The sequence below is a fragment of the Gallinula chloropus genome (assembly GCF_964237585.1).
Source record: "Gallinula chloropus genome assembly, chromosome: 2".
NCBI lineage: Eukaryota > Metazoa > Chordata > Aves > Gruiformes > Rallidae > Gallinula > Gallinula chloropus.
Window position 1 is genome coordinate 115,937,642 of NC_140086.1, and position 15,894 is coordinate 115,953,535.

The window sequence follows — 15,894 nt, forward strand, 5'->3', positions numbered from 1 at the left end:
GGTTTAACCATATTAAAAGTAGTTTTAAACTAGAAGAGCACAGTAAAATTCTATTACACTGATCCTGTGCTTATTTCATTATGAGTTATCTATTAGATCATCTTTGTTGTATACACCTTTGTGCTTCTTATCAGATATTTTTAGCATCATTGATATCTAAGATGTTGTCTCAATAACTTAGGGATAGGACTGTCAAAAGTTAGTAGTTTAAAATATTTGTTAAAAGTCCATAGCTTTCTACTAAAGCATAAAATAAACACATGAATGATACTGCTGATGTTTTTGCTGCTGAAAGGGGAAGGAAGAATTCTAAAGCAGAAGAATGAAATAAACATCATGCTCCATTTCTTATAATACAGGAGATCATAATATGATGGTTTCTATTGCCTTGTTTTCTATTTAATAGTGAAACATGCAATAAGTATTGTTATTTACTTAAACTTAGGTTTTTTTCCTGTTTCTGTAGGCTAAGATACTTCACATTTAAAGTAGTAATTAACAAGTTTCCAAGGTTTAAAATTAAGTAGTACGTACAATAATAATGTTTATTTAAAGTACATTAAAATAACTTGAAATCTTACTTAGTACATTATGCAAACTATTGGAAATCACTGACTTCAGTGACAGTACCTGTTTACAGACCACAAGTCCTGTATCTCATAGGTACTTTAAAAGTATTAGAACTAAAGCCTTCCTAAGGAACTTCATAAGTGACATAGGAAGTATGTCAAATCTGTATTTGCTGAACTTCTTTTCCTGCTCTTCCATGTTTTAAAGCAGGGTAGACATATAGATCCATCTTTCCTAAATTAAAGAAACAACTGTCTTTTATGCTGCTACATGCTCGGTAGCTATTGGAATTTGGGGAGCACACCCCAGCTGGCAGATAGCACCGGGAGCACTGGAATAGGCTGCCCAGGGAGGTGGTGGAGTCTCCTTCGCTGGAGATATTCAAGACCCGTCTGGACGCCTATCTGTGCAATATGAGCTAGGGAGCCTGCTCTGGCAGGGGGGTTGGACCTGATGATCTCTCGAGGTCCCTTCCAACCCCTATGATTCTGTGATTCTATGATTCTTTTCGGTTTAACACGTGGAAGTTTCTTGAATGAGTATATCATTAAGTGTTAGGTTGACATCTGTTCCATATGTGTATGGGAAAGTGATTTTTTTTTACTAGGTCACCTGCAGGAAGGATGAATTAGAATCCTTCCTCCACCTCCTTAATATAATTACAGTACTGTGAAATTTACACGCACAAATATGTATATGTAAATATACATATAAAGCCACATAAGCATTTATGTGCTTTGTAAACAGAAACTCCTGAAGTGCATAAAACTGAAATGATAGTCCAGTTCTCATGCAGTGAGTCACCAGTAAATTCGGAGATCAGGAGACAAAACTTTAAGAATTCAGATCTCCTGGTTTACTATCTAGACAAAAGACACCATTGCTTATTTTGTCGTTTGTTCTTTCTTGTAACCTGATGGTGAGGAGAACTTTCAGATCTTCTAATAGAACCGTAGGAACAGCAACTAGACAGTTTTCCTGGCAGATCTACTTCTGTTTTCCAGAGGGAAAGGGAAGAAAGGATAACTGATAGTTTTTCACCTAAATTATTTCCTTATTGTATTTTTCTCCATGTTGTATATAAAATCTGTTTTGTAATTCTTAATTTTTCCTTGTCTTTCCATGCTTAATAAATCCTTTGCAAATGGCTCTCTAGCATAAGTGAACAGTATATCAGTAAGATGGCGTTTCAGATAAAGCTTGTTACCTTTAACAGTATATTTTCCTTAAGATTATACATGTTGTTCCATGATTATTTTTTGTGTTTTATTTTCATTTTAGGCAATTATACTTTTAACTGAACTTATCAGAGAGAATTTCAGAAATAGCAAATTGAAACAGTGCCTTTTACCAGCACTTGGGGAGCTTCTTTACCTCATAGCCATCAAGGTAAGACCATCAAGGGATCCTTAAAAATTTAAGAGATGTGAAATAAATTCCCATGGAATAGTAAACAAAAAAAGCACAAGTTATCTTGTCATTTGTATCCTTCTCCTTGTATGTTCTGTGATTCTCTTTCTACTTTAAGAAATGTGTTAGTCCAATCATTACTTCATTTGAGATAAATTAAATTGCATTCTTCAAGTAAGGTTTTAACTTCATAAAACAATTTCATCAATCACTATAATGACTGCAACCTCCAAGTGACAGAGCTGTTAGAACATCTTAGGGACTTTGATTAACTAGGATTTATCAGTCCAGCCTATAATATCAATAATTTAATATATCTAGTCCATATTAGATCTTATCCTAGCACAGTTGGAGTCACAGTGCTGTGGAAAAGGAAATTGAATGATACTGATTAATTTCAAATGAAATTAAAGTGATTCCTGACTAGAACTGATATGCATTAAACAGAGGTTATTTGGATAAAAGAATTACTTTTAACAGTAGGAATTTAAGATGACAACTCCTCTAAACACTCACCTTTCTTTTCCTTTATTTAAAGACTAAAATACTTTTACTTGCTAGAAAGGAAGGTGACTTCAAGCAGAGGGAGCCTAGCCCTAGGTTCTCCCAAGCCTTTGTATTAACTGCATCATTAAATTACCCTGAGTACTTCACATGTCAGTTATCAATCTGTGAGATGACTTCATAAAGGAATGAAAATCCAAAAGGGTTTTTTATTTCAGTTTACTGTGATTATGACTGTGTGCTGAATATCCATGGTTTATTGTTCTCATCATCTAGCTCCTTTGTGTTTTCCACAAGAGGAAGTTTTTGCCTAGGTTTTCTGTAGATGTAGTTTTCTAGATAGCCAGTTGCAAAATTGTCTATCAGAGACACAGAATGTGTTCTAACACTGAGAAATTTGTTACGGAAAAATACATCCACAGTCACAGCTTTATTCTAATAGTTTTCCTTGGGGGAGAAAATTTGTACTTAGATTTATCAAACAGATAGCAAACTATATACTTTTTAACCACTGATAAAACCAAATAAACTTAAAACTCCAACTTGAAAACTATATTTGGCAAGAATATTTTGAACTGCTTGATTTTACTTCGAAATTAAACAAATGATCGAAACAAATCTGTTTACGTTGGCTCTGTAACAGTAAGAAGATTTGCATCCACTGACTCTACTAGATTTATTTTCCTAAACATGTGAACTGACTAAGGGGGGACCTAATTAAAGTTTATAATTATCTGAAGCAGGGGATGCAGGGGGAATCAGCCAGCCCCTTTTCAGTGGTCTGTGGGGACAGGACAAGGGGCAATGGCTGCAAGTTGGAGCACAGGAAGTTCCGCACCAACATGCAGAACAACTCTTTCACAGTGAGGGTGACAGAGCCCTGGGACAGGCTGCCCAGGGAGGTGGTGGAGTCTCCTTCTCTGGAGATATTCAAGACCCGCCTGGACGCCCATCTGAGTGATATGTCCTAGGGAGCTGCTTTGGCAGGGGGGTTGGACCCGATGATCTTTCGAGGTCCCTTCCAACCCCTGTGATTCTGTGATTCTATGATTTTAATTCTATATGTATATATGAACTTCACAATGTTTGAAGCATGATCACTTGTATTTAAATGACAGCTCTACCATGTTTTAGGAAGATCTATAGAAGTGAGTTGCATTGCTTTGAGTTGTAGCTAAGAAATGATTAGAGTATATGAAGAAATATTTGGAACTACTCTGCACCTATGAACTCAAGAACTGTGTCATGTTAAAACTTCAAAGATGCCAATGTGATTTGTGTGCTTGCAGACACATTTATTTATTTATCTGTCTATCTATTGATTTATTTATGGCAAGCCCTTTATAAAGTTTTTCAATTCTTTATACTCTACCTACTTAACCTCAGAATTTTGTGGTGTTGTAGACATTTTGTTGCTCATTAAGCTGCAGAACAGTAGTAGTTTTGAATGACCTGCCAAGGAGGCACACCAAGTCAATGGTAGTATAATAATCTTAAACAAGTATGTTTATTCCCAGATTGTATCTTTAAACAGCAAAGCTTTATGTCTTGGCTAATTTAGGAAGAAAACTGCATTGAATTATTTAGGAACTATACACAAAATCTTTTTGTTTTTCTTTTTCCCCTTGTTTTCTTCCCTTTTTCCTGTTCAGCCAGCTCTATTGTGTAATCAAGCCGCTGAGTATTTATTCTTTAAATGGTAATTTTGGGGGGATGTAGTTGATTTTATTTATTTTTTTAATCCCTCTGGGCTTTTCCTAAGTATTTCTAGGACCAACCACAGTATTAATATTAAATAATGATAAAGATTATTTATTTTTCATATGAACACTTGGTAAATCATAAATTACTGAATTCAGCTGTCTAGGTGTAGCGTGATTTGTTAGGTTAAGTACAGGATCACTAGTTGCACTTCTTTGGCTTAGAAATACTGGGAAGATGGTCCTCTGCAATCCTGAACTTCATTATGTGTGTACTTGCATATGAGATCTCATAAGTAAGATCTTATGTTCCACTGAAGAGAAGCCAATAGAAATGCTCAAGTATCTTGAGCAGACCCTGGGGAGGATGATCTATTTCTCATAAGTGAATTGCCTTGAGGGAAAACTTTCAGATTTCACATAATATTTCTTTCATTCCATGCTGTTTGTGTTATTAGGCTGCAGAACTAAAGTTTAATCAAAATCAGCATGGGCTGTGAGCAAAACCTCGGAAGATTCCCTCAGTGTTTGGTGACATATTTAGATTTATTAGATGCCAAATCATGTAGGTGTGTTTAAGTAATTAAGAATGATGCTGGGTCATACAACTTTTGCCTTTTAAAAATTTATTTCTAACTAGATATTAACCTTGCATGGACTTACTAATCAGTCTGAAGAATGGAGGAACTATTAATATTTCAGTAAATACATTTAATATGTGTGGTTACAGAAAAACTTGGCAGAATTTCTGGTAAAACTGGATTAATAAAATTAATTTATTAATGAATTAATAAACCAATGCCATTTCCAGCATAGGCTATTATTTTAACTCTGTCCTAGTATTGTCCTGCCTTTTCCAAATGGAGAAGATTTCACTTTTGACAGGTATAAAGTAACCTGCCGTCCTTTGAAAGTTGGGCTGCATTTTTGTAAACTTACACTCTAAGCCTTGGAAGGCAAACTGTGATTAAATGTCTATATGGGTTAGTCAGATAAGATGAAGGAGGTGGAATGTAGATCTGTCACCTCTGTCAGATGTCACACCACTTTTATTATTGTTGTCTGTAAATTACTTCCAAGTATAATTGTTCCATACCTCCTAATACGAATTTAGCAGAAATAAAGCTTAAAAACCGGAAGATTTAACAAACTCATTTCCTCTATTGATACATGTTGCAAGTAAAGCTTTGATTTATTTTCAATAAAGAAGGAAAATTAATTTTAGTAGGAAATTCGATATTAGACTTCCCTGCTAAGGTACCATGCTTTAATTAAATGCCTGATGTTATCACATCATCTATGTTGAATTCATGTAGCCCACTCAGAAATCAGGAAATTGAGAAAATGTAATTTGTTTCTGCATGGTTAACCCCCACCTTGCCCATATGATGCTTTTTGTTATGAATTGCTAATTAGAATGCTAAAAATAGTTAGCTAATATAATCAATAGAGGTCAAGAAATCAATTATTTCTGAAGGAATTGTTGCTTCTTATCCTTTGTCTATGTTTTGAGACAAGCTACACATTGATTGCATGGCATACCATCTTCATAACATCCAATGCCTATCATTTCTCACTTTCTCTTCCAAAAGAGGCTTTCTTTTTTCTTTCTTTTTTGTTTTCCACTTGCTTATATCTCTGTGTTACTAGCTTAGATGTGGAGGTTGTTTTAGTTAAATCCTAATGATCTCCAAGTGTCCTCTTTTAAACTTGAAGCTTTACAGTACATTACTGGGCTGGGGGAAAGAGTGGAAGTGGTGTTCATTAACTTCTACTGGAAGAATCAAAGCTTTGATTCAACTAGCAGTGAATTAGCCTAACAGGGTGATTTCAGGGAAATACACATCAAGATCTTAGAACTGTGATGATATGTACTGAAGGCTATTCCACAGGGCGAGGTTTATTAGATACTTTATATATCCCTGTATGACTTTGAATATTATTTTTTTTCAAAGTAAATTTACTTTTTTTTTAGTTGTCAGGCTAAAACAATTTTATTTGTTTGGTATAATTAAATAAAATTAAATTACATTTAAAGGGAAGCATTGCTACTTTCCACAGTTAAATCAGTTGTCTCCCTCTGAAGTAATTAAAATGGTTGAGAGGAATGCAAGAATATTTTTGTATGTGAATTGGAAGCAATTGATGGTACCCAGAAATATTAGGACAAATTGTGTTATGGATTTTGAAGACTATTTAAACAAGCGAATAAAATATGGATTTCTGTGCTGCAAATGAAATAACATTAAAAAGTAATGTTGCACAGGAACTTAATATATTTTCTAGCATATGTTAATTTAAAAATGTGTATAATATAAATCTTATTAAGAATCTGTAACCCATTTTTAAGTGAGTGAGATTATTGTGATTATTTTTTGATTTAATCATTTGTGCCGTTGGCTTCATTTCAGGAGGAAAAAAGGGAGCACCCCAGGGAATGCTGGGTTGTTCCCTCAGCTGCTTACACTGTGCTAATGAGGTGTCTTCGGGAAGGGGTAAGGCTCTTTCATTGTCCTCAGTAGAATTTCTCCACAGTAATAACCCTTCAGGCATTGTGCGAGGACTGTAGCCTGCAGCACTGCAGTACCTTGTCAACCACGCATTGCTCTTGAATTTAAATAATCATGATAAGACCAAGACCTAAGCAGGAGATTAATGAAAAAATGCAGTGGTTAGCTGTACATTCAACATTTGTGTATTGCTGCTTGTTTTTTGGAAATAAAATAGCAAATGTAAACTACTGTTAATAAATGTGGTATTTATTAATGCTATGGCTTTCTGGGGAGAAATGTTCTGAACAGTTTGTACTGTCCAGTGTATTTTTGAGCAAGATTTACTTTCTGTTTTGAAGTGACTGATGTACAGTTTTTGAAAACTGCATTGTTATTGGGCTGTTAGCATTCTGCTCAAAAGTAGTAATTAGTTTTATTCTCCTACCTGTGTTATGCTGTATTTGTTCTTCTTGGTGATGACTTAGCTGTGTTAGGAGGAGGGAAGAAAAACACGCGTATAATTCCAATTTGTAAAAGAAAGAATTGAGTAGAGGGTTGGCATTTGCTGTTTATATGAGACCACTTGACTTTATTTTTGCCCAAGGCAAAGCTCAAGGCAGAAAACATGTCAGAGGTTGCTGGAGGGGGGAAAGCAAGAGAAATACCTTTTTCTCTTCTTCTTTTGAGATCTTTATTGCCTACAGATTGTTATTAATAGAGGAAGAGTCGATGCATTTTAACATCTTCAAAACATCAGGTGATCAAGAACACACATCTGTGCTTGTAGTGTGGGTTATTTCCAGCTCATAAATTAGAGTAAGATGTCATTCTAAATTATGTTATTAGGAATCTATTTAATTATAAATACAGTAATGGAAGACTTGCTATTTCTTCATATTCACTGTAGATAAACTAAAACAAGACATCCATTAGACACTAATTTATTCCTATAGAATAAAATTAGTTCTCATTCTTGAAATATCACAAGTGCACTTACATCATGTGCTCCAGCCCTCTGACCAACCTGATTGCTTTATGTGATAAGGACATGACTGGCATTGTGGACAAGGAGAAGGGGAGGGCAGTGGATGTTGAGTGCCTTGACTTGAGGAAGACCTTTGACATGCTCTACCATACTCCTCTTATCACCAAATTGTTGAGCTGTGGACTAGATGAATGGAAGATAAGGTGGGCAGGAAAATTTGCTCAGGTGATCAGTGATGCAAAGTCCAGTTGGCAGCCAATAACTCACAATGTACCTCAGAGATCAGTACTGTTTAGTGCCTTCAGTAATGAATAGTGTGACCAACTTGATAAATCTTTGCCCCTGCCTTCCTTCATGTCCTTCTCTTGAACTTTTTTCTTTTTCTTTTAATAGTTGATGCAGAACTAATAATCTTTCCCATATCCAAACCAAATGTTGATGTCTTTTATAATTTTTGGTCTGGACTATGCTGCTTTGACAAAGTCCTTTACTGAAATTAGACAGCAGAGTCAGAAACTATGTGCAAGCCTCCTTTTAAGTCTTCTGTGGAAGCAGAGAGGGATCACTGAAAAGGCTTTCAGGTGCTTGGTATCTGTCCATTTCTGTTTACAAATGTTATGTAATTATAAGGTACACACACACAATTTTAGTAATAACTTCATGGAACCTGGAAAAAATATGTAGGCAGTACACTTGCATGGATAAATTAATACATACAGGTATTGCTAACTAGCTGTGCATGGGTATTAGAAGGTGCATAGTCCTCTTATTTTAAAGCATGGCACTCGGAGAATGTATTTGAATCAGAAACAGTGAATGAAGTTACAAAGGATAGTTTTCTATCTCTTGAATGTCCAAGACAATCTTGCTGTGTAAGCAAGATTTTTAATAAAAAAAGATCTTGCCAGCAAGCTAGATAATACATATCTCCCTCTTTTATATGGAGTTCCTCCTTTAGAAGGGAACAATATATAAGTCTGAGGATTTGGGTTCTGAACTGATGACGAATTTTAATAATAAAAGCTAACTTAAAAAAAATTGCCAATATATAGTATAAGGCAGTATATTTTATAGCATATATTCTTAGCCACAGCGATTCCTTTACGGTGAATTTGATGGAGAAAGGAGAAAGGAGAATTTGGAGGAGAAGAGAATAGAATCATAGATATTTTCTCAGAAAGTAAAGGACAGACTATAGTATAAAAACGATAGTCTGAATCATAAACATTACCACTTCAATTTCTTCTTTAGACATCCAGTTTCTGGTTTACTGACAAAATGGCCTATAGTATAAAAGTAATGGTCTAAATAATCACTTCAATTTCTTCCTTAGATATCAATCTTCAGTTTACTGACAGATTTTTACTGACAGGGTTTTTTTTCCCACAGAAGGTATTTACAATTTTTTTATCTACATGTACCTCCTTCTTTTTGAAGGTGTTGTATTGCAAACTGTTGCCAAATTAATTTTTATTAATTTTTATAATTTTTATAATCATGAATTCTTAGGATAATACAGCTTTACTTCATTAATTTACGTTTGTAGTTTCTTTTTAGTCTATCTTTTTAGATTAAAAGAAGAGGTTACTTGAAGTTGACTTAGAATAATGATGGAACACAGAGTTCCTGAAACCTTCAGCTTTTCCAATGTTTATCAGTATTAAGCCTTTACTCAGGTGTATGTATCTATATAAAAAGATTATAAAATATTTAATCTTAAACTCAAATAAAATTATGCTATTTTTAGATAGCATTTTAGTTAACGTAGTGATTATGCATTCAGTGCCTCCAAAACTTCTAGTGCACTGGTAAGTTTTTAACAATCGATAGAAATATCCAGTAGATTCACTTATTTCAAAAAATGAAGGTAGATTCCGTGATGAGTTGGGTTTTTTTTAATTGGAATAGAATGAATTGAGTAAAAGTTCTCTTTTAGCAGTCTACATCTACTTACACTTTTGGTATTTGCTTTCTCACTCAGGGCTTATTATCTCTAAGCATCCGTAACCAACTGAAAACTATGAGATTTATCTTTAAGTGCATTTTTTAAAACTAGGTGAAATAACCCAGTGAAAGTAGATTATGTGCTTCAGTTTGATACGGTTCTATTCGTAGATTTAGATTTGATGCACTTCATGATATGGACAGAGGCTAACTGTTATATGGAACTGCTTTACTCACCTCTTGAAAGTCCATTTCTGTTCACTAACTGCTTCTGTCCTGGTAACATGATAGAATGGCTCCTTTAGTTAAGAGGCCAAATATTACTTTAGGTCAGGCTTCCATTCCAGAGAGCTAATTATGCAGAAAACAGTCCAAGTCCTGTTGCTTAGACAGTGCTCAGAAATAGATCCCATAGGAACTGAGATGGACAATCTCAGGTGGCAGCAAATGGAATTACTCTGACAGCCTCATTTAGTTTTTAGAGCACTGTAATGATAGGTGATCTTTTTCAAACCAAAGTACCAGGACTGTCTGGCACAGGGCATGAGTCATTTCGTAGTGGCTGAAAGGAAATAAAGCACATCTATGGGGGAAAATTTTGTGAAGAAAAGCTGTGATTGCATCTGGATATTTATTAACATCCATAATAACTGTTATGCACTGTATAATGCTTTGGTTATGATCTATTAATTGGATTATAGTGCAGTTATTAAGTGTTTCTGCCTGTTAAAAGTAGCACTGGAGTCACAATTGGCATTCCTAGTGATCACTTTATATATGAAATTTAACTTTACTATTCACATTTCAATAACGGATTCAATTTTAAGTGCATGTAGGCAGTTTAATAAATGAATGTATTTTTACCGTAACTCGGCTACCAAAAAAACCCCAAGCCAAAAACCTAAAATCAGAAATATCATTCACAGAAAAAAGACTTTTAAATGACACTGTTTATTTTTGATAAACATGTATGTTTATCAAGAAGAAAGACCACAGATAACACTAGTTTTATAAAAGAGTCTAACTTGTTTAGATGGGAATGGGCTTTGATATTTCTTTTAAGCATTTTGAGCAGTTCTTTGGGAGAACAGGAAGGATTACCATGAAAAGATTTTTGTTTTTTTAAACAGCAATATGCCAGCTTTTCCAAATGTTTCTACATCACTGTCTATATTTTAGAATACTTAAGTCAGTAGAAGGAAGAGTGGATATTGAATGCATATTTAATGAAGTGTAAGTTTTCAGCTGTCCTGGTTCTGGCCAGGCCAGAGTTAACCTCCCCAAGCAGCCAGCATAGGTGAGCCAAGTTAGCCTGGGCTGTTTTCCACACCACCTGACATCACTCCCCCATAAGAGGGGTGGTTGGGAAGGGCCAGCGGCTTGGTGCCTCCAGGACAGTCTTGGGTGTGGCTTAAGTGTTGGGTCAGTTGGTCTTTGTGGTGGGCAGCACTCTGTGATTGTTGTGTTGGTAAGGTACTATGTCTTAGCACTGGGTGTGAGTGTAATTGGCTGTTACTATTTTATGTTCATGGTGGTTTTTGTCAGTGAACTGTCCTTATTCCAACCCACGGTGTCTCTGTCTCTCCTGTGGGAGTGAGTGAGCAGCGTATGGTGCTCAGGCATTGTTTGGGACTGAACCACCACATTAGCTTCTGGAAAGCTTTTGTACTGCTTTCTGAAAGGTGTCATTATCATTGCTTACAGTTTTTGGTAGTTCTGATTGCCAAGGTAAATGTCAGAAATCCCAAGGTTAGTAGGATAATGTGGAGATTAGTTTTAGAAAGATATCAGCTAGATAATATGGTGAATTATTTCTGAAGTCAGGGTATGAGGTAGACGCAACAAATTAAATCAGTTGTCCTTCCATTAAAATTCACTCGTGCTGAACTCAAGAATGCCATTTAAGACATATTTGAAAGACTTCACTTCTTCATAGTTAAAGATTGATGTAAAGAGAGGCAGTACACACAAAAAAACCCCTCAGCACTGAATCTCCCAGTTCTGATAAGGTACAGACTATGCTTTCAAGTGAAAGCAGAGAGAAACAAAACCCCCCGAAACAAACTAAAAAAACCCCAGAGAGATACCAAAGAAATGAGGTGAGGTTCAAGAAGATAGAGAAAGTAAAGACTGCTTTTAAATAAACGGTATTGAATTAAGTTTCCTTTGGAGTAATAATTTTCTTGAGAAAGAACTGCTCCCATGTGATGTTCATGATATGCTGATGGCTTGTGATTATTCTTACATGATGGGTTTTACTCCATGGAGACATTGTAATGTGGGTAGTCTTATGTAGTTATTAAAGCTCCATATATACAGTGCTTTCCAGAAGTTATTTTGCAGATGAAATTATTTGATTAGTAGTAAAAGTAAGAAGAGTGAAGACTGCCTTATGGAAATTTAGGCATTGATGTAGTACATAGGACCCAATGGTTTATTTTAAATATTGCTCTGGATTGTCTGTTTCAGAAGAGAAGGGAGTTACAGAATAACCTGACTTTCAAGAAGGCCTTTTTCTTTATCCCAAGGGTTTTTTGGCTTTTGGGGAGAAGGGGGTGGGGAGGGGAAAGTGCTTAATGTATAATTAACTTTATTTTTCCAATTGTAACTGTGTATCTCATAATCTTGCTATTCAGAGCCTGTTGTAGTGATGAGATTTGATACATAGATGTTCATTCATAATATCACACATCTAACATAACATAACCAAAGCTTTTTATTTTTTAGTGACCACATTTTAATTTGGGGTGATCATTTGGAGGTGAAATACTTTGAATACTTTGTATTAAGTTATATTTGTGTTAAAATGGTTTTGCAGTAGAAGAGAAGGTGGGGCACAGTAGGATCTGTAAACATAACTTTGTCACAAGTTGAGGTTTCCTATGAAATTACTTCTGCAAATATCACAATTAAGAAACCACACTAATTCAATGCACATGGAATAAAGCATGGATGTGGGCAGTGATCATCTGCATGTGAGTGTTTCTTTCGTCTTCTTCCTCTAGGAAGACCGGGTAGTGAACCATTTGGCAGCAAAGACCATTGAAAATGTTTGCACTACTCTCTCTTGCTATGCACAAGGATTTATTACAGGAGAAATTGGACCTGTCTTGTGGTACCTTTTCACACATTCTACGGTGGATTCTTTGAAGATAACTGCTGTTTCGGTAAGGAATTTCCATTTATGATATAGGAATGTTTTGGGGTTTATTTCAGAAAGCAGCCTGAATTGTAACTGGAATGTTTTTGAACATCTCTTCTGTGTGTAAGTGTTACATGAAAGTCTATTTACAAATTAACCGAAATGAAGAAGTGCACATATTACAGTGCCGTGCATATGAAAAGTCCTTGTGGTTCATCATATGCTGGAATGTATATGTTCTTATGCTGGTGACTGTAAATTATGTTTGAAAAGTCTGTTCTTTCAAGGAATCAGTTAAATTATTGCAAAATTGAATTTTTCTTTTTCTGTAATATGTTTTGTATGAAAAGTATTCTTCTTGTCACAGGCTTGCTTAGAAGGCATATTTGAAGTCATTGTGTTAATTCCCATAAAATTGCAGGCCTAATCTTTGCCCTGAATTTGTAAGTTAATAAGACAAACACAGCTTTGACATGCAAGAAACCGGTTTGAAACAAAAAGATTTGTGAGGCAGAAAATACTGAACAGGGCTGTGAGTTTAACCATATCTCTTGCTGATAAACAAAAGCCTTAACCGCCAATGCAAGTAATGTTTTAGAACTGAACAATAAATTGATTTATCTTAAATGAAGTGTGATAACTGTATGCTCATTTCCTGACTAGAGCTCAGGCTCACTAATGAGTTCACTGTTGCCTTCCCAGATGAAAAATGGTAATGCTGCTGCAGTAGTATGCAATTAGATACCTCTAGCATTGAGGTAATAAAAGAAAATGAAAAATATATCTGAGTTGTGGCTGAAGAGATAAATGGCATAATAAATACATAAATTTTAAAGATATATGTATGTATATGTGGGGTCCTGTTGCACAGCAGGATGACCAGCAATGTGCCCTTGTGGCTAAGAAGGCCAATGGCATCCTGGTGTGTATTAGAGGGGGTGCGGTTAGTAGGTCAAGAGAGGTTCTTCTCCCCCTCTACTCTGCCCTGGTGAGTCCACACCTGGAATATTGTGTCCAGTTCTGGGCCACTCAGTTCCAGAAGGACATAGAACTCCTTGAAAGAGTCCAGCGCAGGGCCACCAAGATGATTAAGGGAGTGGAACTGAGGGAGCTGGGCCTGTTTAGCCTAGAGAAGAGGAGTCTGAGGGGTGACCTTATTAAAGTCAGGAGGATGGAGCCAGGCTCTTCTCAGTGATGGCCAGCAATAAGACAAGGGGCAACTGGCGCAAGCTGGAGCAATAGGATGTTCCACAGAAAGATAAGGAACAACTTTTTCTGTCCAAGGATGACAGAGCACTGGAACAGGCTGCCCAGAGAGGCTGTGGAGTCTCCTTCTCTGGAGACATTCAAACCCCGCCTGGATGCGTTCCTGGATGCATTTAGTCTAGGTGATTCTGGTCAGGCAGGGTGGTGGGACTAGATAATCTTTCAAGGTCCCTTCCAATTCCTACTGTTCTGTGAGTCTGTGATTCTATGTATTAAACATTTACTTCAGTGTGTGTTTGTTGCAGTCTTGCCTGGAAAATAAACTGCTCAGATACTTGGAAAATGTATTGACATTTTAGAATTGCAAACTTATTTAGTAAAATATAAGCCGTGTATATCTTTGTTCTGTGGCACCTGAAATTCATTGTAAAAACATAGTCTTAGAACTTCTATGAGTAGTGAGTGGATTGTCAGTCTCTAAAAATGTAAAATATTTGTGCAGCTTTATACAGATCGTTTTTAGCGTAATCATGCTTTTGAGTCTGGTAGGCTGCTTTTTTCAGAGTTTCTTTGAAACTTTACACATCTGTGAATTTTATGCTTGTATCATGACTTTGCATATTGTAAAAGACTGTACATGAGAGCTATAACTTATTGAGTATTTAAACAAGTCTATTCAATCCTCTCTGCTGCCACTACTTTTGCATAAGGGACAGGTTTTTATCTTGTGCTTTCAGTTCTTGTCAGTCATTAGACTAGGCAGTTGTTTGCAAATAGAGCATGTCTTTTTTTTATCTCTTTCAACTTGTCCTGAAGTTTTCTTCTTCTTTCTCTCTCTTAGAGAACTTTTTCTTTAGCATCTGTGATTCCCTTGGCTCTTATACCAGACTTCCAGGGCTGCTTCACTTGTAGGGGCCTCTTGGACAGTTACTGCCTGTTTTGTGTGCCACAGTAAGCAGCATATCCCAGAGAAACAGAAAAACTCAGCACAAAAAAAGTCATCAGAAGAAATGTCAGTAGGCTTGCTTGCTTGTTTTTTTTATTTTTCTAACCCTCTTGAAAAGTCAGTTTCTTCTTGGACAATAGAGCGTGCTTGAGATAGGCAAGAGGTTTTTTTTCTGCTCAGTACAATGCAGAAGTTTTACTTGTGACTCCCAGGAATACACTTGTCATCAGTGAACTCACTCTGGCTTTCTGTAGCAGTGGGCTCAGAGGTCAGTATAATTGGTGCCATATGGTTTTCACTCTTGGCTCTTAGATGAGGTTTCTAGCGACAGTGAGAAAAGAGGTTTGTTGTTTGTCCTTCTCTATCCTCAACCTCTCTTGAGATCCCAGATCATTTGTTCATCGTAAGGCTGTAAAGCTGAGGTGAACCACTGAGAAATCCTCTTTGTTGTCATAGTATTTATGCTATGGGTGGCTAGCCTCTCTGAAGCACTACTGGGATTGCCTTTTTTCCCCACAGCGTCCAATGAGAAGAAAATCTTCATGCATCTTACCTGGAAGGTAGGAAAAAATGTTTGAGGAAGCTAAAACCTGAAAAGCTTATTGTAGCCTAGTTTTACTCAAACAGCGCTGGCTTTTGTGTGGTCTCTTCTGAATGATGAGACTGAAAGTGTCATAGATTTTGTTGGTTTTTTTTTTAATTCCGCTGTACCTTCACCTCTTGTCACTGCAGCTCTGGTAGAGCAACCCCATCTCTAGAGATTTCATGCTTAGCCAGGGATGTTAAATGCAATAACATGTATAGTAAGTTACCGTATTTATACTGTAGTATAAATTTGGCACTCATTGCAATTTGCGATGATAGTGGTTTTGCCAAGCTCTTACCTCCTGATGGTGGCTTTTGGGGTGTTTTTCCTTTATAATGGAAATCCAAAGATTAAGTCAAAGCTTATCAGTCCTCAAGAAATACTTTAGAAGCCCTCTTATAGATGTTAG

At 36.1% G+C, this 15,894-nt stretch overlaps 1 protein-coding gene across 1 annotated transcript in view; it reads left to right on the plus strand.

The window, feature by feature from the left end:
- The window catches only part of ULK4 (unc-51 like kinase 4), a gene marked incomplete at its 3' end in the record, with an annotated part of 240,969 nt that overhangs the window by 44,214 nt on the left and 180,861 nt on the right, over positions 1-15,894 (plus strand). Inside the window, exons 17-19 of the mRNA XM_084260654.1 lie at positions 1,852-1,959; positions 6,596-6,679; positions 12,611-12,772. Of these exons, the coding sequence (XP_084116780.1) occupies positions 1,852-1,959; positions 6,596-6,679; positions 12,611-12,772 (354 nt within the window). The remainder of the gene's footprint in view (positions 1-1,851; positions 1,960-6,595; positions 6,680-12,610; positions 12,773-15,894) is intronic.